The sequence below is a fragment of the Podarcis pityusensis genome (assembly GCF_964106645.2).
Source record: "Podarcis pityusensis genome assembly, chromosome: 4".
Taxonomy (NCBI): domain Eukaryota; kingdom Metazoa; phylum Chordata; class Lepidosauria; order Squamata; family Lacertidae; genus Podarcis; species Podarcis pityusensis.
The window spans coordinates 57,909,835-57,933,069 of NC_138027.1; the positions used below are offsets into that span (position 1 = coordinate 57,909,835).

At 39.4% G+C, this 23,235-nt stretch overlaps 2 protein-coding genes across 4 annotated transcripts in view; one reads left to right on the forward strand and one right to left on the reverse strand.

Annotated features, from left to right (window-relative positions):
* The window catches only part of DIPK2B (divergent protein kinase domain 2B), a 29,919-nt gene extending 22,588 nt beyond the window's left edge, over positions 1-7,331 (forward strand). Inside the window, exons 4-5 of the mRNA XM_081003772.1 lie at positions 225-513; positions 2,216-7,331. Of these exons, the coding sequence (XP_080859898.1) occupies positions 225-513; positions 2,216-2,556 (630 nt within the window). The 3' untranslated portion in view covers positions 2,557-7,331. The remainder of the gene's footprint in view (positions 1-224; positions 514-2,215) is intronic.
* Positions 7,332-8,310: 979 nt separating this feature from the next.
* Positions 8,311-23,235, reverse strand: part of KDM6A (lysine demethylase 6A) — a 106,700-nt gene continuing 91,775 nt past the window's right edge. For all 3 annotated transcript variants that reach the window (XM_081003722.1, XM_081003720.1, XM_081003721.1), the window contains 6 exons: positions 20,260-20,374; positions 18,728-18,915; positions 17,276-17,417; positions 12,883-13,009; positions 10,702-10,872; positions 8,311-9,186 (listed from right to left, as the gene is read on the reverse strand). In XM_081003722.1, coding sequence (XP_080859848.1) covers positions 9,157-9,186; positions 10,702-10,872; positions 12,883-13,009; positions 17,276-17,417; positions 18,728-18,915; positions 20,260-20,374 — 773 coding nt within the window. In that variant the 3' untranslated portion in view covers positions 8,311-9,156. The remainder of the gene's footprint in view (positions 9,187-10,701; positions 10,873-12,882; positions 13,010-17,275; positions 17,418-18,727; positions 18,916-20,259; positions 20,375-23,235) is intronic.

Here is a 23,235-nt window from a genome sequence, read left to right on the forward strand (position 1 = left end):
TTATGAATTCGAGTAAACAAAATATGACAAAACATTGCAATCCTTCAGTGCTCACTTCTTCAAAAGGTGTGGTGGAACTTCTGGTGAGGAGGGCAAAACAATGCACAAGTTAAGCCAAGATCGAAGGGGCTTTTTAAAAGGTGGGGCGTAGTCTTACCTTCACATCATCGCATAAATAATCCCACATTTGCACTAACACATTTTGTGTCCTCTCTGTTGGACAGATTTTCCCTGGAGCAGAAGGGTGGCCATTTCCAAAATACTTGGGGTCCTGTGGCCGGCTGATAGTCACTACCAGCACCAGACCTTTGAAGGAATTCTATGGCTCGTCTTCTGATGTGGCAGCAGACCTAGCTCTTCAGCTCCTTGCTATCATCAATTCCATGAGGAACAATGACCTGAACTATTTATTCTACTTTACCCATGTCGATGCTGGCACATTTGGCGTTTTCAACAATGGACATCTGTTTATCCGGGATGCCAGCACACTGGGAGTCATTGACAAGCAGGAAGGTACTCAGCTTCATCTTTGAATAAGCATCTGTCACAAGAGGATATGATGAGGCAGGAGGGGGGGAATAGATCTTTAGCTTCAAGCTTTTTGATGGTAGATCAGTTAATTAAAAGGAACGAAAGGTGACAATCTGTATACCAATAAGATTCTGTGCAACTGGAAATTAGCACATTCAGCATAACTCCAACACACATACATGAACATTCATATTATAGCAGAAAATTGTCAGATTACCAAAATGAGCACATGCACACTCCTAAATGTACCCACCTGAAGGAAAGCCAGAGAGCTCCAAAGCAAAGCAAGACAACTAGACGTATAAGTTTGGGAAAAAGGAAGAGAAATAGCTAGCTTTCAGCTAGAAGAAAAAAACTGAGGAAAGTGCCAGGATGGATGGTAAAACAAAAAACCTATAGTCAAAGCAGCTGGGGAAAACATTCTACATGGTCCAATCCTGGGCACCTGACAAACACAGGTCATCAGAGAGAACAAGCAGCATAAATATGGGCAGTAAGCAATCAAAGCACATGAGTTTACCAAGGGTAATATGTAAACTAAAGGAGAGGTACTCCAGGTTCCAGCATTTTAAAAATGGGCAACCTGCCCCACCCATCAAGTGATCCTGGGACCAGCTACTCACTTTAATCTATTAAAAGTATGCCCAACTTCTCTGGAGAAATATGGAGAGAAAAAGAGGTTTGTGATTAATGCCTGCTCTGTTGTTTGCTGGGCAGCTTGAAGGTTTCCCTAAGGACAGATCCCCCGTCCACAAGTTCTTAGAAACAGCTGAGGCAGCCTCGAGCAGCTTTCACAAAAGGTAGACCATTTGACTGATGATGCTCGAATTTCCTGTACATTTTATAGCTTTTACCTGAAACCCAGTCCTACAAAGTTTAGATCTAATTTCAAAATGTAAGATCAAAGCCCAAATTGAGAAACGTTATGTACAGTACAGTCCTTCAGAGGACCGTCTCATTTCAGAGTTCAAGGAGAGTCACATGACTGAATGCTCAATATGTCCCTGTACATGGAAAGATATGTCAGGGAGAGGGCTGGGACACAACTATTCTCTCAAACATAATATGTAATATGGGCAGGATAAATAATTAATTATTCATCATAATTATCATCATGGAAGATCCTTGTTCTTAGACAGGCATAGGCAAACTCGGCCCTCCAGCTGTTTTGGGACTACAACTCCCATCATCCCTGACCACTGGTCCTGTTAGCTAGGGAAGATGGGAGTTGTAGTCCCAAAACATCTGGAGGGCCAAGTTTGCCTATGCCTGTTCTTAGAAGATGGGAAGAGATGGAGGCCTCATACCTTGCCAAAGACCTGGCAGGATAAAACTTCTGTTCTTCTACTAGCTCATACCTTTTCCCTGTGGAACAGTCAAGACAAGTTGATCCATTTGTAATTCAATTGACCATCTAATCTAAATTTAAACACTGCTGAGGTGTATAAAGATAATATTTGCTCTCATGAAATTGTGGCACCTGAAAGATTAACAAATTATTACTACATAAACCTTCATGAAGTACAGCCCACTTCATCAGAGGCTTATGCCATAATAAATGTTAGTCTTTAAGATGCCCTGACATTCTTTTGTTGTTTTTGCTGCAATGCAGACTAACATGGTCCTCCTTCTGGAATTGGTTCATATATGTTTATAATCAAAGCTTCTCATTACTTTCTGTTAGGCAAGCAGTTGATGGACGGACAACAGGAACATAAGGACATATTCAGCTGCCTGGTTACAGACTGCCAGTCTGAGCTTCCCTCCTGTAATTCCATCAAGCATACACAAAGCCTCATCATGGTTTGTGAGGAACTTTTGCCTAAACTCTTAAAGGAAAAGTTTCTGCCTCCTGTCCAGGAGAAGATTGACAGAGCTCTGAGCAGGTGTGCAGACAGCTTTCTAACTGACCAAGAAGTCATCAGGGCAGCTCAAGTGCTGGAAGAGATTTTGAAACCTCTGCAGACTTGTGATCCTCGTTTTGCCTACCACTATCCTGATTGCAAATACAGAGATAAACCCTAAAAGGAAAGCTTGCTGCCATCTACCTACTACTTCTACCTTTGAAGTCAAAATAATAGAATCATCCAGGAAATCCCACAGTGGGAGGCAAACACTGATTTTACCACCATTAGACCTCCACTTTGCAAACATTCCATGATGAAACTCAGTGGTCCTGTTGGGGTTGCTCTTCAAAGGTTCACAGCACCTCTATTAGCTCCTTGTTACTGGCCACCACATTCCAACTTCTCACATTTACCTTGCTTTTACAAATGCCTTCAGCAAGATCAATGCAAATCTCACAAGCTTGTTGTTTAAGAGGATGCTAAAGATGAACCGAGCCGTTGTTACAATGGTGACTACTTTCTTTCTAGGAAACTGCTCTCTATGGCTTTGCTGACTACTTGTAGGTTATGGAATCAATTGTCCCTTTCAGGACAACATAGACATCCCTGCCCTGTTGAAGATCACTCTTCCCTCTCCTCCACTTCTGTTGGAAATGTGAAACACACATGGGTAGCTCCATCTTTCCAACTGCAAGCTTTCTGCTCCTTGTTCCCTTTCCTTCTGGGCTGAGTCAGGGAAGGCAGGGAAAGTATAAGTTGCCAGAGGCACACATGGCCCCACTAGCAAACTGCCTGTGCTTTACCTTATTCCATCATATGTGCTTGAAATCTTCCCTTTCTTTATTCTGTCTTCATACCCAGAGCCATTTTTTTTTGTTCCTATGACAAATGAGGCAGGATTCTGTGGAGAGACACAGAACATTAACTGAAGGGGTTGCCCACTCACAGCAGGAGTGGGAAAGGAACTTTTGCTGACACCCCAGCTCCTCTAGAAAGATAGATGAAGATCACAACCGCTGTAATGGATTACTATTGATTTAATGTGAGATGGGATCATAACAAGAGGTACTTGCCCAGATGGAGAAGATGGAGATAGGGTGATGGGCTTGAAAAATAAGAGAGAGTCACTTGGCAATGGAAGATGGTGAATGCATAAAGGCATTATTCAAGATGATGGTTTGATGTGTGAAGGAGTGGTCCAAGTATATGGAGCAATACAGAAGAAGTTATAGGGTATGAGGAAGAAATAAAGGGAGTTGGAAAACAAATGCATTATCTGTCCTTTTATAATATGGACTGGGAGCTGAGCTTGCTACCCCCGTTTAAAAGGGTCATCACTGTCTGATGCTGAAAAGCATCTGGCGGGAAGGGGTGGACTGTGGCATGGTGAGGACAGGCCACTGAGGGCCCTTTCCAAGCCCCTGGGTCCCTCAGCCAGCACCTGATCTGGCCAACTGCTGAAAGCAAGTCTGACATCAGGGATGGGGAACCTGTGATCCTCTGGAAATTGTTGGAGTTTGCCTTGAAAGTTATTTTGAAAATTCAACTAGTGCAGAATATTGTAGTCAGAATGCTGAGGGGTGCCAGTAAATTTGGTTCCATTACAACCGGATTTATGCAAACTGCACTGGTTGCCAATTCAGTTTAAGGAACCTGGGTACCTTAAGGACTGCCTTCTTTCATGTTTTCCCCCACCTGAGCCAATCATCATCCAAATTTCTGTTCCAGTTCCCTTGACCTTATGAGGTGACACTAGTATGTAACCAAGTTAGGATTTTCTGTGTTGTAGCACCCACCTTATAGAATGCCTTGTCAAGCAAGGTGCATTGGACACTACCATTATGTTGCTTTAGACCATGGCCCAACTTGGCCCTCCAGCTGTTTTGGGACTACAATTCCCATCATCCCTAACCACTGGTCCTGTTAGCTAGGGATGATGGGAGTTGTAGTCCCCAAACAGTTGGCAGTCTAAAACCTGCTTTAGACTGTTAGTGAAGATGTGGCTCTTTTAAAGGTCTTCAGCTGGCTCATTAATTTATTTGCTGGGGCAGTTTTGTACCATTTGATGGTTCCTTTAGAATTGTTGTTTGTTTTTAATGTTAATATTTTGATTATAGAATTAAGCTTAATTTGGGGTTTGCTGCCTGTTTTATAGCATTCGTTATTGATTTGATAGCCTGACTTGTATGTTCTTGGGAAATTATGTTAAAAATAAACAAATGAGGCTCCATCAGCCCTAGTGAGCATGGCCAATAGTTAGGGAAATGGGAGTCATAGTCCGACAACATCTGGAAGATCAGATTCCCCGTCCTTGGAATAAAGCACAGCAAAATCACAAGCAGGTTCCTTTGGCTTGAGAAAACTGAATGCCTGTAATTCCTTCATCAACCAATGAATGGGTTTATGACTTTTGAGAATAATCATAGTCTTAAACTCAAACTCAATTTTGGCTCTAAAAGTAGCATGCATGTTTACTCCTGCTGTTTTTGCCCTGAACAAAAAACCCAATCAGCAACATCAGACAATGAAACCTTTGCCACTACTGAATTTTAAAAAAACACACAACACGTTTTAAAAAATCATCTCCAAGCCACTGGAAAGTTCATTTATGAATTGCAATTATCTTAAGCCTTTCAAAGGATTCTGTCTTGAGATAGAATTATTACTAACCACATATTTGTGCTTTTAAATACTTACTGAGTTTGCTTCCACCTTATTCTGAAAGGAAAACTAAACTGGGGTGGTGCCAAGAATAAAGTTTTTGAGGGCTGGGGTTAAAAATCCAATCTAGCCTGCAGCTGTACAGTCATACCTCATGTTACGGATGCTTCAGGCTACGTGTTTTCAGGTTGCACACCGCGGTAAACCCGGAAGTACCAGAACGGGTTACTTCTGGGTTTCGTTGCTTGTGCATGCGCAGAAGCACCAAATCGTGCAGACGCAGCGCTTCAGGATGCAAACGCTGTAGGTTGCGGACGTGCCTCCATCAAGGATTACGTCCGGAACCCGAGGTTCCATTGTAATGAGTTTACCACAAGCTGCCATTTTGAGTTTATCACAAGCAAATATAAGAACTCTGTGTCTATCAAAGAGAGATACCTAGGGTGCCATAGGATAAGGCACTGAAACAACTATTCTTGTTTTTGAGCCTTTGCTTCTAAGAGTCACCCAACCAACCAACCAACCAACCAACCACTTCTCTTGCATTTGAAAAGTTATGGCTGAACCCATTAATCCAACTTGATGTGCAAATGTTTCTTACTGTAAGTAACCATACCGTGTGCCTAGAAGCCAGTCTCTATCCTTGGGAATAGCTCTTCCTCCTGTTCAGAAGATAGGATAAAATTCTTGGCATCTCCTGCATGAATGAAGTACTGAGTCTGTGGGCTAAATTCTAGACCAGAGCTGCAATGATACTGACTTTTACGCAACTTCCAGATCATAGCTACATGATGCTGAAACTCTCAGGCATGAACAATGGCTCTCAAAGGTCTACTTCACATAAGGTGATGTTTAAGAGCTATAGATAACATGTGAGTGAAAATGCCAACCTACTAAAATGAAGAAACTCAATGAAGGCAAAACCAAGAAACAGACGGGCTGGTCCAATGCTTTGTGGAACTATCCTGGTGGAAAGTGAAGTGGGCCCCTGAACAAAGGATCTTCCCTGTGTTGTCAAGCGATGCTCAACCAGTTTGTGTCCAAAGCAAACAGAGTGAGTGCCAGGTTCTTTTCCAGGCTTTTACAATTTGGGCATTGCTCAACAAAATTTGGTCCTTGTCTTTATGTATGCTAGTCTAACTCTCTCCAATGAAAGCATCCATGGCAGATGGCCATCCAATCTCTGTTTAAAAACCTTCAAGGAAGGAAAGTCCATAACCTCCCTGAGGGAGTCTGTTCATCTGTCAAACAGCTCTTACCGTCAGAAAGATCTTCCTGAGGTTGTGTCAGAATCTCATTTCTTGTAACTTGAATCCATTGGTTCGGATCCTTCCCTCCAGGGCAGGAAAAAACAAGCTTGCTCCATCTTCCATGTGACAGCCCTTGAGATATTTGAAGATGACTATCATATCCCCTCTCAGTCTCCTCTTCTCCAGGACAAACATGCCCAACTCCCTCAACTGCTCCTCATAAGGCTTGTTTCCAGACCCTTGATCATCTTGGCCACCGGCCACCCTCCTCCACACACATTCCAGCTTGTCAATAGCCTTCTTAAATTCTGGTGCCTAGAACTGGGCACCGTATTCAAGGTGTGGTCTGTTCAAAGTGGTACTATGACTTCTGTTGATGCAGATTAGAATAGCATTAGCGTTTTTGGTGCTGCATTCCCCTGTTGACGCACCTTAAGCTTGTGGTTTACTAAGACCCCTAAATCCTTTCTTGTGTACTACTGGCAAGTCAGGCATCTCCCATCTTATATTTGTGCAGCTGGCTTTTCCTGCCCAAGTGTAGAACCAGACATTTGTCCCTATTTAAATTCATTTTGTTAGTTTGGGTCAAATGGCAAGAAGACTGAATCATTTGGCACTATATGGCCAGAGGGTTCTTTTCACTCTGAAGGGTACCTCACCTGTGGGGGCTACTATACGGAGGTACACTATCCTGAGAGTTGTGATAAGCAGAAAAACTACTGGGGCTTTAGTTCATTTCTTCATGGGCTGTAAAACAAGGATTCCATCATCTCATCAAATGCAACCTATAGAAAGTACTAGAGTAGGTACAGGTAAAGCAGGCTTATTGAAGTAAGTTGCTCTGCTTCCTCCAGCACAAAGTAAAATTAGACTTTCTGTGAACAATCAGTCTGGTCAGTGAATAGAGCCAACCTACATTCTAATACTTGAGAGGAGATTGGATTGGATTAGCTAGGCTGGTATCCATTTATTTCTGTTCTATTCCCCAAAATGTTTTCTGTGTTCCAAGTTGGTGTTCATATTAAAGTAACTGTATCTGATACATCAACGTATGTAAACTCTGGCTTTCAACAATATTCAGGTTTGGGGAAATGCTGCTCATTCTTTTAACTAAAGAGAAGCATTTAAAAACTGCTAATGTCAAAAGGAGGGGGTGCTTTGTTTCAGCAACATCAAATACCACAGTTATGAAGCTGCAATTATCAGTGCACTTGATGCAGAACTTTATGAATCAGTAAACTAATCCACTGGGATGAATAAAGATCTTGGATTTAGATTTAATGTGTTTCCATGTAACAGTTAAGAAAGTATGGAAGCAAATTAATAAAATAAAATGCTATTATTAACTTTAAACTGTAAACAGATAAGATGCCCTAAAGGATTATAATGTCTTTAAAATTTACAATTGAATTTGAATTACAAAATAAGCAGTAATAGAACATGATTTGTACTTAAGACAATATAGCCTTACACTTGCTCAAAAAAGCAACTGGAATGTACAAATCTTTTTTTGGTCATCTTCTCAGATATCAGTCTCATCAAAATTCTATTTTACTTGATCATACCTTGCTAAATGTCAAGGTGTCTAGAGTTAATCTTCAAAATGCTACTATTTTTGAGCTGTTAGCTAGGTAGGCTATTTCTCATTTCTTACTACTACGATTTGGCATCAGCTATATTTGTCTGTAATTGCAAGAAGTGCAATTTAACAATAAACCAGTCTGAAGGACATATCATATCTTGAGGATACATACCATATATATTTTTTAAAAATATTCATACTTTTGTAAGCAATACTTTACAGTAGACACCTCAAATCTACCATAGATGTAAAACTTAAAACGAGAAAAATTTAGGCTCTAATTTTTATACATATATTTATATTCAGTTTTCTATATATATTATATATATACACACACGCACAAGAGTATATATAAAATATATATAACCAGATTCAAAAAAATCAACAAAAACGGGGCAATGTACATAAATTTTTTTTAAAACTCAAACAATACAAAAACTTTAAACATTAAACAATTTTAATAAAAGTTTCTGTACAATGCTAAGCAGTTTTATGTACATATAGAAAATGTAATAGGAGTAGTGTTTGAAATTACAGAACTCCTTAAAATTTCAATGGCAGGTAATCTGGAAAAAATAACAGCATTCCATTCACAAATATTTTCAAGCAATAAATATGTATTTATAAATAGTGTAAATTTACATCAAGATTAGAAACAAAATCACAAATCTGAAGTTTATTCTTTAGTCTATGTGCAACCCATTTATCTTTGTGACTTGGCTGTTAATTTTTTAAAATTTCATTTAGGAAACAAAAAGTAACCATCATGGTTTCAAAACAAGACAGAATAACATAAAAGCAGTAAAAAAAAAAAAGAGTATCACCTAACCTTTCACATTAAAAAAAAAAGTGTAGCCCAAAGAAAGACTTAAAATTCTAACTACCTTACAAAGAAATGACCAGCTATGCTAGTACTTTCCAAGAGAAAACTCTGAAGGGAGGAAAAATAGATGAAACCAATTCATCAGCCCAGAAACAGAGAAATACAAAAGAGGTGGTCTTCAAGTCAGTAGTCTGTATAATGTTGCCAGTTTTGTCAGATATATACAAAACGTGGAATTTTCTTTTTAAAAAAATCAGCTGAATGAGCTTTCTATATTTCAAATTCTGGAATAGGAGCTGTGCTCTCTCCTGTCCAGTTGGTTGACACTCCGCACTTGGAAGGTTGCATAGACACAGCTTTCAGCCAGCAGCCTTATGGGATCGCTACAAAAATCAGTGGTGCAGAACTGGGTCACTTCCTGAATATCAGAAAAGTTTTTATGTAAATGTCCTTGGAAAAATGTCAAGATGAAGATGATGGCAATGGAGGTGCCTGAAAAGAGATAACACAATACATAACCTTTTAAAAAGTTGTATTTACTGAACGTGTCTTTAGAAAGCGTTACTGTTCAGTCCAGAGCGGAAGTGAACTGGTTCATTGTTTGCTTCTTTATGTATCTGGATGCTGCAATACTATTTTCTGAACATTTCACACAGAACATTGCTTAAGACTCCCCTTATTCAAAGGGTTTCCAAGTTTTATTGACAAGCTTCAGTTTACCCTTATTCTTTAGCTCCCTCGAAGGCACGCATTCTGCAAATTATCACCATCACACAATGGTATGGACCCAAACTTTCAGTGAATGAGAAGAGCATTTGTAGAACATGCCTTTCCTATCTCTCCTTCCCTCTACAGTCCATGAATATCTGCTCTTGGGGTTGGCTAACTTTTTGGATAGGTTGGAATAAGGTACATTGGGCTACAGTGGCCCCTACCCTGACATGAACAGAGGAATGATATATGATCCAAGCCCATCCAACTAGAAGTAGCACTGGAGTCCTTGTTTTTCATTTTAGTGTTCTCTTCCAACCCAATCCATGCCAAAGTAAGGTCAGTAAGCAACTTCCAACCTGCTCATATGCTTTCCCTTCCCAACACGACACATTTCAACTTAGGAACTCTAAGTGAGCAGGTTAAAAATTATTCCTTCCCAATAACAAATACACTTCTTCAATCCATGTCACTGAACCAGTGTTGTCAGGGCGAGTGCGGAGGCCTTTTTCAGTTCAAGGTTCTTGTATCAATTTACAAAGCCCTGAACAACTTAGGGCCAGGGTAGCTCAGGGATAACATGAACCTTTGAATCCCAGCTCAGTCAACCAAGATCATCTGCTGGAGCATTGTTGGTTATCCCCTGAGTTGGTGAGACTCATTTGACAACAAAGAGAAACAGAGACTTTAGTGTCACTGGCCCAGTCCTGTGGCATCCTCAGCCAATAGAGATCCAGCGGGCACCTTTTGTGCCAACTTGAAATCTTATTTATTCCACCAGGCCTATGGAAGCAATTAAGAGTACATCTCCCACAATGGTTTATTGACACTTGTTTTTAAGTGTTTTGCTTTTAAATTGTTTCTATTTTGTTTGTGCTTTTATTGTATGGTTTTTATCTTTTTAATGTTGTAAACTGCTTTGATATTTTTTGTGATATAGCAGTACATACATATTTTTATTAATAAATAAATAATACATATTTGCTTATTCTGGTACCTCATCAGTTGCAAATGAAGGATTCCACATGCTTTACATCTGATATTCTAGCAAAATTAATGCAATATAGTTGCTCCCAAGATTTTGCTTAGTAGTAAATCAATGAAATAAATTAACATAACCCAGGATTCTCCTGAAGTTCTAATTATATTATATACAATAAGTGATTGCCTAAATGGCACAAGTTTTTTTCTTGTAACAAGTAGAACATATAGTTACACAAGAATAGCACAACCAGTACGTTCAAACTGTTGGCATATATTAATAAAGTACTGCCTCACAAATACAGTTTTACTTACTAATGTAAATTGGTCATAGATTTGCATCAGATCCTCCATTTTGTACTGTTCTAGCACCACAAAGTTTTCCAGATTCCCACATATCTTTCGTGCACAGTCTAGGCAATGTACGACATAGGTTTTTCGACAATTACTCTCATTTGTGACAAAAAGCAAATTGAAGACTTCCACCTGTGGATACAAAAAGGAAGCAAAACTAAGCTGTAGCAGAATATGAATGTGACAGCAGAGCTAGACCTGGACTTAATTTGGCATCGCATATATTATATAGGCAACTGAGCTAGAATGGTAAAAACAGTGTTGAGACTTGGCTGGGTAGTGGCAGCAGGAAATTAAGGAGGTAATTCTGAATGAAACAGCATAGCTCTTTTGAAATCTAGTAGCCAGAGTCCATCCAAAGTCGAGCTTATGGGCTGCTCCCAGCAATGAAATGACATGCTATTTTATGTGTGGAGCAAGTTCTAAGTTTTCAAACCCTATATAAATATTTGGCCACTGATAATATATTGTACAATGGGAAGTAAGAACATCTTGCTATCAGGACCCAGCATATTTCAGAAGAATAAATTCTACTGATAGCCTTCACATAATAAAACCCATATTACACTTTGTATTGGAGGTGAAGAAACCCTCACAGGTCAGTCTAAAGATCTTTCTTTGATACTGAAGGCACAAAGAGCAATAGTAGAGTATAAGGCAGGTCAGGAAATTAAAAGACTGCCTCTCCTCTTAAAGGGAGATGCCAATAGTCTGGTAACTTGAAATAGACCTATGTAAAAAACAAACAACACTAGTACTACTATGGATAAAGTAAAGCCAGACCAAATAAATCAATAGAGTAGATCAAGACAGGGACTTGGTTTGCACATAATGAGCCTTGGTTTCTTAAACTATGTTTTATTAAACAGTGGGTTTAAAAAAAATCATTTGAACCCTGCCCAGCAGCTTACCCACCTCTGGTTTGCCTACTGCCAACAAACCGCAATCTGAAGCCATGCTTTGAAAGCCTTTCCTTTAACTATGTCTAGGCATTACGTGTAAACCTAGCACCTTTCCTTAACTATGGTTTGTTTGATTACTTCACCTCATGTGCTCACTAAGCAATATGCAATATGGGATTAGCTGGAAGGAAAGTCAAATTCTGGAGAAATAACCCATGGTTTGTTTGATCATCTGTTGGAAAACTTGTGGTTAAATCATTGGCCTGGTTCACAAGGCAGTGTAAGGTGAACTATGGCCTACTGGGACTGTGCAAATGTGTGGGGTCACAGCTGCTTAGCTCCTCCTTGGTCATTTTTGCTCCTGCACCACAATGAGCTAAACCAAGTGTTGGCTTAACATGTAGCCTGAACCTAGGCTCATGGTTAAGCTTTCTATTCATTAACCACAAGTTGGGCTCATGTTTAAGCCATGGCTACAAGTTTGAAAGACAAGCTAAGCTCAGTGTAGGAGCAAAAAGAACCAGGGAGGAATGACAGGATCCTGCATGTTTGTCAGAGTTGGGTGAACCAGGCCAGTTTGTTAAGCAAATTAGGATTTAGCATTGTATCAAACTAGACCTGTCAGTTGCCTCAATTCCTTCAGAAATCAGTGAGGCAAGTTAGTCATGACTTGACTTGTGTTCCACCAAAATCAAAGTTCAACTAACTTAGTCTGAATAAAACCCAGTTATATACACATGCAGCCACACCTTTGCTTCTGGAGCCAGAAGAAATCCAAGAAGTGTCAATTGCCCAGAAATTCAGAGTGTGATGATTTCGTCCACTGCAAGTATACACCTTTCTTACTATCTCTGTGATGAGGGAAACTAGAGACATGTTCTAATCTGGCATTCTCCTCCTTCAAACCAAGAACTTGCACAGTCTAAAACTTTCTGTTAGCCACTATCCATCCCTTAGCTTCCCTTGCTGTGCAAGTGATCCACAGCGCACTTGCAGTTCTGGGATTGCATCTCTAAAGGAGAAAGATTTTTAGTGTTTCCCAGTATCAGCTGCATGACTACTCTGCGGAATGGTTTTGACTGATTCAAATGAGCTAAAGATGCCATTCACAGAAGAAGAGGAGTGGGATACTTTACCACTGAAGTGCAAACAATTGGGAAAGGTCTAAGAGATTAAGACAGAAATCAGATTTTAAAACTGTAAGCAAATATTAACCCACAGCACATACATATTTACTAACCTCACATATGCTACAGTAATGAGCTGGTTCTTCCTTTGTTCTCTCATGCCAAACAATCTCCTTTCCTGCAGCAATTAGAGCTTCCCTCAAAGTTTGACACTGCTTGAGAGTTCTCAACAGGCAATACCTGCAACAGATATTAGAATAATTCAAATGATTATTCATTTTAACACTATTTTATGAATTTGTTGTTTGAATTTTATTGTTTTTAAAACTTTGCTACTATGAAAGGCCAAACGACTGCCTCTCCTGTGGGATATAGGAGTACACCAGTGGCATCACAGAAAATTTTTTCCATTTTTATTGTTAAAATACACACATATTTACTGTTCAAAATAATAATCCCAATACATAAAAGGATGTCATTTAGAAAAAAAAGAATTAATACACATAATTTCCCCCTACAAACCATATCTGTTAGTTTGTCTATTCATGCTATTTCCAACACCTTAAATAACTAATGTTAGAAATAGTGGCTATCCAACAATACTGAGTATTGTCCTCACAACTAACAAAAAATGAACTATCAAACATACAAAATCCTTCATTATATTATTTTGCAGCATTCTTAATGCATCGAATCTCACACCATTCTTTGTTATTTGTATAACTATTTGTAGGACTTGAAGCCAGTAAATATGAACTTCAAGGCAACTCATAAAATAAATATACAATCTGACAGTGTGCATTTCTAACAACCAAATTTTCATTTATAAATTATGTTGATTTTGGGGGGATGTCCTCTGCAACCAATGGATAATCTTAAAATGGGTGTTTATCATAACTTGGCCTAGGTATCTTTCCCATTTGATGTGGTTATGGTGCAATATAATTAAGTGAAGCGTGTTTACTTGACAGCTAAAGATAGGTAAAGTTCCTTCTGTCTCTTACTGGTTTTAGACTTAGTTTTTGCACTTTCCTTGAAAGTGTTCAAAATACCACAAGTCTTATGAGTACATGCAAGAAGACGGGGGGGGGGGAATCCCTATCAATTCTCCCCCAAAATCCCCCTGCCCCTAACAGTGGGATAGGGGCATCTTCAAGGCCTCTTTCTGTCTCCATCAGTCTTTTAGGGTGCCAATAAGAAAGCACCAGCAGCAGTATACTGGGTGCAAAGAACCTTTGGAAACATAGTTCTCCAGGGCCCCCACGTTCAATAGTTATTTGACTCAGAAGCCCTGGAAAAGTATGGGAGCCACGGACTCCAGAGCCTAAAGGCACTCTAATGAGAGAAGTAAGAGAGCTCTGCCCCCTCTCCAGCAGTTAAGTGATGAAGGGGTTAGCAAGAAAGCATGACTGGTTTTCCAATGGTGGGTGTATTAAACTAAGATGGCATAAACAGAATCAGGGCTCCCTTCACATTGGTAAGGCTTTTCAAAGTGTTTGTGTTTTAATCTTCCTAGGTCAAACTGACCCATTACTAAAAACTTTTTAAAAGTTTAACTGCCAATGGAATATCAGTGATAAATGGTATTATATCCCTGCATTGCAGGGGGCTGTCCAAGATGACCCTCAGGGTCCCTTCCAACACTACAGCTCTATGATTCAAATAATGCTGGGCTCCATCACAACTCAAATTCTCTCCCTCCCACCAATCATATTTCAAATCATTGCTGACAAAAGAGAAAAAAAATCAGTCGTGCCTTAGAAAAGAATAGGGCTTTAATTGTATGATGCAATAGCATCTAATCAACAGTATTTTCAATATACTAATCTCAGTTTGATACTTATTAATCCCTTGACAATATTTAATGTGCTACCTTTGAGCTGTTATTCAATATCTAAAAATGTATGCCCTCTTAGTGTTGTGTTTCTGCACATTCTACTTAACAGAAATATCACCCCAAGTTTTCCCCCCTTTTTATAATTTGTCAAAAGTTACTTTCATTCTATAGACTCAATTAAAAAATAAAAATCTTAACAAAAATCACCTGAAACCCAACCACTCCTGTATGACACAAAAACCATTTATAATACAGGCTGATGGGGCCAGGGAGCAGGCAAATGTGATTGGAAATTACAGCTAAGAAAGGTCAACACTATCAGCTAACATATCTTTCTCTTGAGGCAGAAATGGAGAATTATTGCTCATGTCTTTATTTCAGTGCAATCATTTCCTGTTCTTCTCTCTATTGTTCATTCTGTTCTGCCCACATCTATTTCTCTGATGCCCAAAGTATTACAACAGTGAAGAATTTATGCTCAGCACAGATGAGAGCTACTTAGTTGAGTTCCTCAATGTTTAATGACAGAAGATTCTATGAGATACAATAATTTGTGATGGGACATTACCAACCCTTGACCTTGAGGTCTGCTTGTCTGTCCTGACTGTTGGGGAACTTGGAAAGTAACAAATCTTTGTTTCAGATTAAAAGAACAGTGTAGTTAATGGCTTACTGGGTTCTGGCAACTGATATGCTCTGGTATTTGCTCTGACTACCAATAGTGTACAGTAGGCTGAATTAATGTTTGTGTGCCCCATCTATTTGGTTAAGTGATACATGCCTGATTATACACACATCTATCAAGAGAAATCCATGCCAGTCAAAGAATGTTAGAGAAAGGCCACAACAAAGCAGACTGAGTGGCTGTTTAGGATCCTGGCTGGTAGATACTTCCTGACAGAGGCTTCACCCTCAATCCTATTCTCCCTCCACAAGCCTTCTAAATAACCTACAGAACCCCTGATTTCCTGTTATAATCTTTTTAACATTGGATCCCAATTGCTGCATGAAATATTTACTAGAATGATCTTCCTAGAACCACCTTTTGGTGTTGTGTACTTATAAGAGGCCACTTCACTTTTCCTGACATCTCTGTTGTTAGCTTTTATTTCCAGCTTGCCTTTTTTGTACTGCACTTGGTTTCTTCCAAACTTCAGGTTCCTCCCTCTTTGAACGCTACCCCATTATCTGCTCTGTCTCCTTTTTATTTCTTTTAGAATAATGTTAGGTTGCATTTTAATTATAGGCTCTTTTAGAATGCTTAAGTTGTCTTCCAAATGCAACTTTTTTTTTTTACTGCACCAATGTCATTGCTGATAACTACATGAAAACATGTTTTGAGTCATATTTAATTTATTCAATAATATCCTGAAAATGTGAACACAGTATGCTATATTAGGGATAGGCAATTTTATTGAGTTGTACACTGAAATCTCTGTCTGTCTCTCTATCTGTCTCTCTCGTTTTTGGCAATTTAACTGGTAACTTTCTCCCCCTTTTTATTCCTTTCTTCTAATTCCCAACATAACATTGGGGGGGGGGGGGAGAGAGACGGAGGGAGAGAAATGCCTTCATGTAAGGAGGGGACGGAGAAGGAGTGAAAAGCATCTGCACCAGTCTGTCACCTGAGGAGGATCAGCAGAAACTTCACAACCTGTCACCAAGCTCTATAGCCAGGACAGTTTGGAAAGAGTGGAGAAAACAGTACCACGCAGTCTACAATCCTACTGGGAATTTAACTCTCACGCCAGAGAAGAGAGTACCTACTGCTTCTAGTTAGAAGCCAAAGAAAATATTAGACACCCTGCCCCTGCGAATGGCCATCTCAACAATCTGACTTACAGACCCAGAGGATTTTTCTTACAGCTATTCACATACAGAACATAAAATCAGAACAGTGAAAGCCAAAGGGGGTGGGGGTGGGGAGACTGCAGTAATTTCTAGCCTTTCAGCTAAAAGGGAAAGCTGGTGTCGGTTCAGTAGGTGTTTCTACACTGCAATGCTGCTCACAGCCACTAGAGTGTAGTATGCTTGCTGTTGGCCAGAACATTTTTGTTTGTTTGTTTGTTTGTTTTCGGGGTTTTTTGCTACTGGTGTGGATGTGTCACCTTTTTATATAAAAGCAACTGTGCGGTTTGTTTACAACTAAAATGTATGTAAAATGGTGGGAATGATGGGTGTCATGTTTATTTAACATTTTATTGCAAGTTGTACTTTGGTTGCATTATTCATTCAGAAAGATGCTTAATATTTAAAAAACAAAACATATATTTAATTTAGCAACAAAGGCAGAGTTATCATTAACATGTTGTCTTATCAAACTAATGCTCAGAAATAGCCTCCAAGTGATCAGGTGAAGACTCAGGGCCTGCAACTTACAGCACATTTTCCACCACTGGGTCATGCCATTTTAAAAAATATATATCTATCCATTGGATATAGCTAGTTTGCTTCACCAAGAACTCTGTTCTTTGTACCTTTGTATCAATCAGTAAATTAAGGTAATAACTCTGTGTTGAATTCAACTAACATTTACTTAGAGTAGACTAATTAAAATTAATGGACCTAAAGTAGTCAAAGTCATTAATTTCAATGGGTGTACTTCAAGTAAAAGTTAGTTGACTACCACACTCTGAATTAACAAGCATAGTGATTTAAAATGTACATACTTGATCATTTCAAAAAGCTTTGGATCTGAGACTTTGATATTCCGTGCTATGTTCCAAGAAAGATGAACCATAGGTACTATTGACTTCACACTCTGCAATTTATTCCACTCGTACCGTTCTACAGCCAATTTATATTGACAGGCTGCAATAAAACAAAGAGAGAAAAGTAAGGGTACCAATTAGATACGAAAATACCACTATAGTTATTCCCAATTAAGAAAAAAAATATATACAGTCACATTCAAAACCTCTGAGCAGTTTCCAAAATCATTTATTTTGGTAGACTTTTTCTTTGTGTATGCAACACCGAAATAGAAAACAGGGAAGAAATATGATAATGGCAGTTCTTTCTTTAGCAACAGATAAAAGAACCAAACTGAAATTTCCTTGTCTCTTAAGTGTAGCCTTTTGTAAAGAAATCATATTCCTGCAGAACAAAAAATGTTTTTAATTGCCTCAGATATTGACAATTTGTGGCTTCATTCAGATATCACATTCTCCAAACTATGACTTGGGGGATTAGAAAAAGCCGTACATCTATCCTCCTCCTCTGGTATCCAAAACAGCAAACCTCACCAACCTAGGCTTTAAATCACCTTTCAGTATTGGTCTGCAAGAAGCGCTTTTGCCAATTCGGACATCACAGCAAGCCATGGTCTGAGGAATCAGGATGGATGATGGATGGCAATGTGCAAAGGGAGAAGGCATGTGTGCACACAGCATATTCACAAAGAGGGAATATGACATCTGACTTTGCTACTTCATACAATCCTACCAGGTCTTAATAAGCAGAAAAATGAATGAGTCCTTTCTTCACACATGCAGGGTACAGGGTGTAATTAAACCTGGAAGCCTCTAATCAACGATAGTTTCCTGTTTCGTCTGGGGAATTATGGTTACCAGTTTTGGAAAAAGACAGGCTATCAAGCCAACTTCAAACCATGGAGGAATTCCCTAGCTTGTTCCAAAACTGGTAAGCAGCTTCCTGGTTCAGACAAAATGAGACACTATAGTTAACTGACAACTTCCTGGACTGTTCCTGCCATGAAGGGGGAGCAAAGGGGTTACACAGGCAGAAAGCTTATTCTTACTAGTCCTATTAAATTGAAATATTATCTAAATGCGGACAAATCATCTCATGTTATTCCATCCACAGACTCCTACATATATATTTGACTATAAATAAATTAATCAAAATTTGTTCTGTTACAGTTACTTTTGATGTAAAATTACGCTGGAGAGCTGATCTCAGAAAAGTCTGTATTTCCTCTGGATTTTTTTCAGAACGATTGTTGGGATCTGGAATTGTCATATGCATTATTCTAGTTCATGCCCTCTGCAAAATCACACAGTCTAAGGGCTTCTTATTTTGAAAAATGTGGGTGGTCTGTTGAAAGCTGTGTCAGTGCTTTTATGAAGTATTTGTGTAACTGTAAAGACACATCATCATACCTGTAAGAGGCCCAACATTCCAGGCAATATTGTTACACCAGCCAATAGCTTGAACCCAATGTACAGTCCCAGCATTTATCCACACCAAATCTCCAGGTCTCTGAATAAATCTATATACTGGGACATTGGCTTCATACAAATCTTCCAAATTAGGCCACCAAGAGCCCAAAAGAAAATTCATATTGTTTCTGAAACAGGAAAAGATGAATATAAATATTTATCAACAGAAATATTCTATATACATCAAAAACATATCAATCCAAAATGCTGTACACAATAAAAGGACAAAAGATTATTATAAATAATCTTAAGAGGTAAGTTTGCTCAAACAGGAAACTTTCACTTTAGTGAACACCTCCAAGCCAAAGTGAACTGCTACATCCTGATGTTTGCAGAACTTACTAACTAAATTAGGGGATTTATTGCACTAAGCACTATTTTTTTAAAAGCACATTGCTGCTTCCAGGGAATACAGCTTCAGTAATACCCACTTTAGTTGTGACAGAATATCTGCTACAATCACTGGGCTTATTCACAACTGCTAGTTTTAGGGATGTCCAAGGGATAGGAGTTTTGTGTCTTTTTCTTTGAACAGCAGACCCTCTTACCAAATCACATATAACCCTTTCTATCTAAAAGTTTGCCATGCAGATTGAAAAAACCCTCTTGAAGAAACACAAGCCCAAAAGCTCTCAGGCTAGCACAGGGATGGGAAACTTGTCATCCAGATGTTGTTAGATGACAACTCCTATCGTCCCCGACTATTGGTCCTGCTGGCTGGGGATGATGGGTTGGAACTTGCAGCGGTTCTTTAGATTCTAGCTGCAACAATGCATATCTACATTTCCACATCAATATTGCAGTTACACCATAACATATAGAAGGTGGCAGAAGAGAGAGATGAAAAAGTAATATATTAGGACAAGAGTTGCTAACGTATTTGGGCCAGTGTGCATATTTAGAATTGTTAAAAAGTGCTGTGGGTGCCAGTCACAAAGTGGCTGAAAGGTGTGGGGCGTGGTATAAAGCAAAATGGTCTCCATGAGAACATGCTATAATGGCTACCACATCCAAAAGGGAATAAAAAGAGTCAGGACCACACAAAAGTCCAGGTTTGCCCCTCCCCACAAAAAAGCCATCAATGAGGGGGAACCATTGCATGCTTGTTCACAGAGAGAAGCTTTTTGTACCTCCGCTTCTGTTTAGAATGGAAGGAAAGGTGGGCAGCCAATGAAATGTGTGCATGTTTAAGGGGGCATGTGCAGCGTAGAAGAAGCTGGGCCACTGCAAACAGTCTTTTGTGTGTTGTGGATTTTTGAGAGGATATTTGCTGAGCCTTTTTGCAGGCACCATAGGAAATACTGGCGGGCACACTGATGTCCACAGACACCACAATGACAACCCCTGTACTAGGACAAACCAAAGTAATATATCCTCCCAAATAAGCATCACAAATAGCACTGTTTAGAGACAGAGTGGATTGTGAAATAATTGGAAGCACAGCATATGGCGATGGAAAATACTGAACGTACTTTTCACAGAAGTCATTCATGACGCCCCAATAATTTTCTGGAACAACAAACCATTCACAGTCACCTGGACCTATATTTATATTGACTGAGCAAAAGTTGTTATTTTCTTGATGACCTGAAATTAATAAGAAAAAAACAAAACAATAATAGTGATGATTGATGTTTGCAGGGCACTATAAAAATATGGAGCATAACATGCAAACAAAAATGATAAGAGTCCTGTGATACCTTAAAGATTAACAAATTCATTGCGGCATATGATTTCATAAGCAATATATTATTTCATGTACCAGAATATGATTTTATCTCTTCTTAAGGTGTTGTAACATTTTTTGGTTGCTGTTCTGCAACAGACTAGGACTGGTACTATTCCATCAGTTTAACTTACTATATTTACAAATTAATACCCCACATTTCATATCTGATATTGAAGACATCTAACATAAATCCATTATAAATTAAAATATCTAATTGAAGACAGTTGCAGTCAAAAACCTAATCAGAAGCTAGATAGATGTAGATAACCAGTCTCATGCAGGAAAACCAGAAGTTGAGCTGCCACAATGCACTTAACCATCCAGGTGAAAAATGGGATGTTCAAAACTGCCTGAAATCAGAGCTGTCAGATTCTAGTACTTTTAAAACTTTAATTATTTCAGCAAGTTATAGGTTATATAATAATGGATACGAATCATAGAATTTAGAGTTGGAAGGAGGATATTTCAAAAAAATATTGTAGGAACTTGGATGCATAGTTAACTTCTGATGAAAGCTGCAGTAATATGCATCCATTACCAATTCATTTTACAAATGTAAGGAGGATTGAGACAATTACATACTCCTTGCTATTTATCAGATAACGTTCTGAGACACACGTGTTCCAAGCAAGCTTTGGGATTTAAACTGCAGCTCTGAATTTATATTTTATTTACTTACTTTAGAAAATTTATATACCACTTGATTGTAATAAAACCTCTAAGCGTTTTATACAAGTATTAAAATAATCAACAAAAAAGTTAAAGACACATCAAAACATTTTAAAGTAAGAAGAGATTAAAACATGTCTACACTGACGTGCCTGGATAGGCTTGCCTAAAGAAAAATGTTTTAAGAAGGCCCCGAAAGGACTACAGAGAAGCTGCCTGCCTGGTGTCAATAGGCAGAGAGTTCCGAAGTGTAGGTGCTGCCACACTAAAAGACCAATTTCTTACAAGTGCAGAACAATTATTATGTGGCCAGTTCTGCAGAACAAAACAGTCAAGTGGGTACATATGGGGTAAGGTGATTCCGCAAGTAAGTGGGTCCCAAGCTCTTAAGCGCTTTATATACCAATAGTAACAACTTGAATTTGGCCCAGTAACAAATCAGCAACCAGTGCACATCTCAGAGCAGATATTTTATATGTTGGCAGGGTCTTAATCCTGTCAGCAACTATGCTGCAGCATTCTGTACTAATTGTAGTTTCCAGGTTAAGCCCTGCATAGTGTACATTGAAGTAATCCAATCTTGCAAGTCACTTGCATCTGAACTACTGTGGTCAAGCTCTCCTGGTCCAGTAATGGCTGTAGCTGTTGTGCCAAGCATAGCTGGAAAAACATGCTTCTAGTCACTGTGGTTACTTGGGCATCTGGACACACAACTGAATCCAGAAGCACACCCAGTCTGTGTACCTGCCCCTTCAAAGAGAGTGCAACCCTGTCCAGGGCAGGCAATTGACAAATTTCTCAAGACACAGGAACTGCTCACATATAGTGCCTCCATTGTACCAGAATTCAAGCTGAGCTTATTTTCCCTCCTACATCCCACCACTATGTCTAGGCATCAGTGCACTTCCTATATGGCCTCTCCTGATTCTGATGTTATGGGGAAATAGAGCTGAGTATCATCAGCATACAGGCAGTGACCTTTTCGTGTGGGGGTCCCATTCCTGGCCCCTGCGTGCATCGGCACGCATAAGCGCCCCCGACCCACCTTCTTCCAGGTCCAAAAGGAACTGCACATTGGTGATGGCACACTGAATGCTCCTAAAATGGTCACTGCCTATACTAATGCCCCTTGCCACAAAAATCCTATTAACTGCTCCCAGTGGCTTCATATAGATATTAAACTGCATTGGGGATAAAATAGTGCCATGCAGCACCTCAAAGCATAACTGCCAGAGGACTGAAAAGCCCTCTCTCAATGCTACTGTCTGGACTTGGTCCTGTAACTGGGAAAGGAACCACTGTAACACAGGGCACCCAATTACCACTCCATGGAGTTGGTCCCAAAGGATAACAAGGTCACTAATATTGAAAGCCACAGAGAGATCAGGAAGCAACTACAAGTTCTGCTTGTCCTCCTCTCTGTAAAGGTAATTCATCAGGGTGACCAAGAGTGACTTTGATGTAGTTTAGTGAACAAGTATTATTATTATTCTTTATATAGTATCATACATGCACGTGACGGTTTATAAAGAACGAAGTGGTAGGTCCCTATCTCAGGGGGGTTAACATCCATAAAACTAAGGAAGTGAGGGGAATGGTGCCTTGGGTAAATAGGGAAAGAATATGCAATTATTCTCAGCTGCAGTTGGATATGGGGACTAATGAGTTGTGTCAAAAGCATCATTTAAAAGGTGGGGTTTGAGGAGGAATTTGAAGAAAGCAATAGAAGTGGCATCACAGACATTCTATTGGAGGCAATTTCATGCATAACAGGCAACATGGAAGGAACAGCAGCCATTCTGAGGGGAACAGGTGGTATTTGAATGGCTGAGGGTGATGGTGCAGAACAAGTGAAGGCATATGTTGGGATGCAAGGGCAGATATAAAGTGACTCAAGGCCATGGAGGCGTTAGAACAGGGGGTGCCAACCTTCTTAGACCAGCAGGCACATTTTGATAGAGTGCTATTGCTGCCAGTCACAAAATGGCTGTCAAGAGGCAGGGGAACATAACACGTCATGGCATAGTGCAATGTTAGAGAGAGTGCAGTC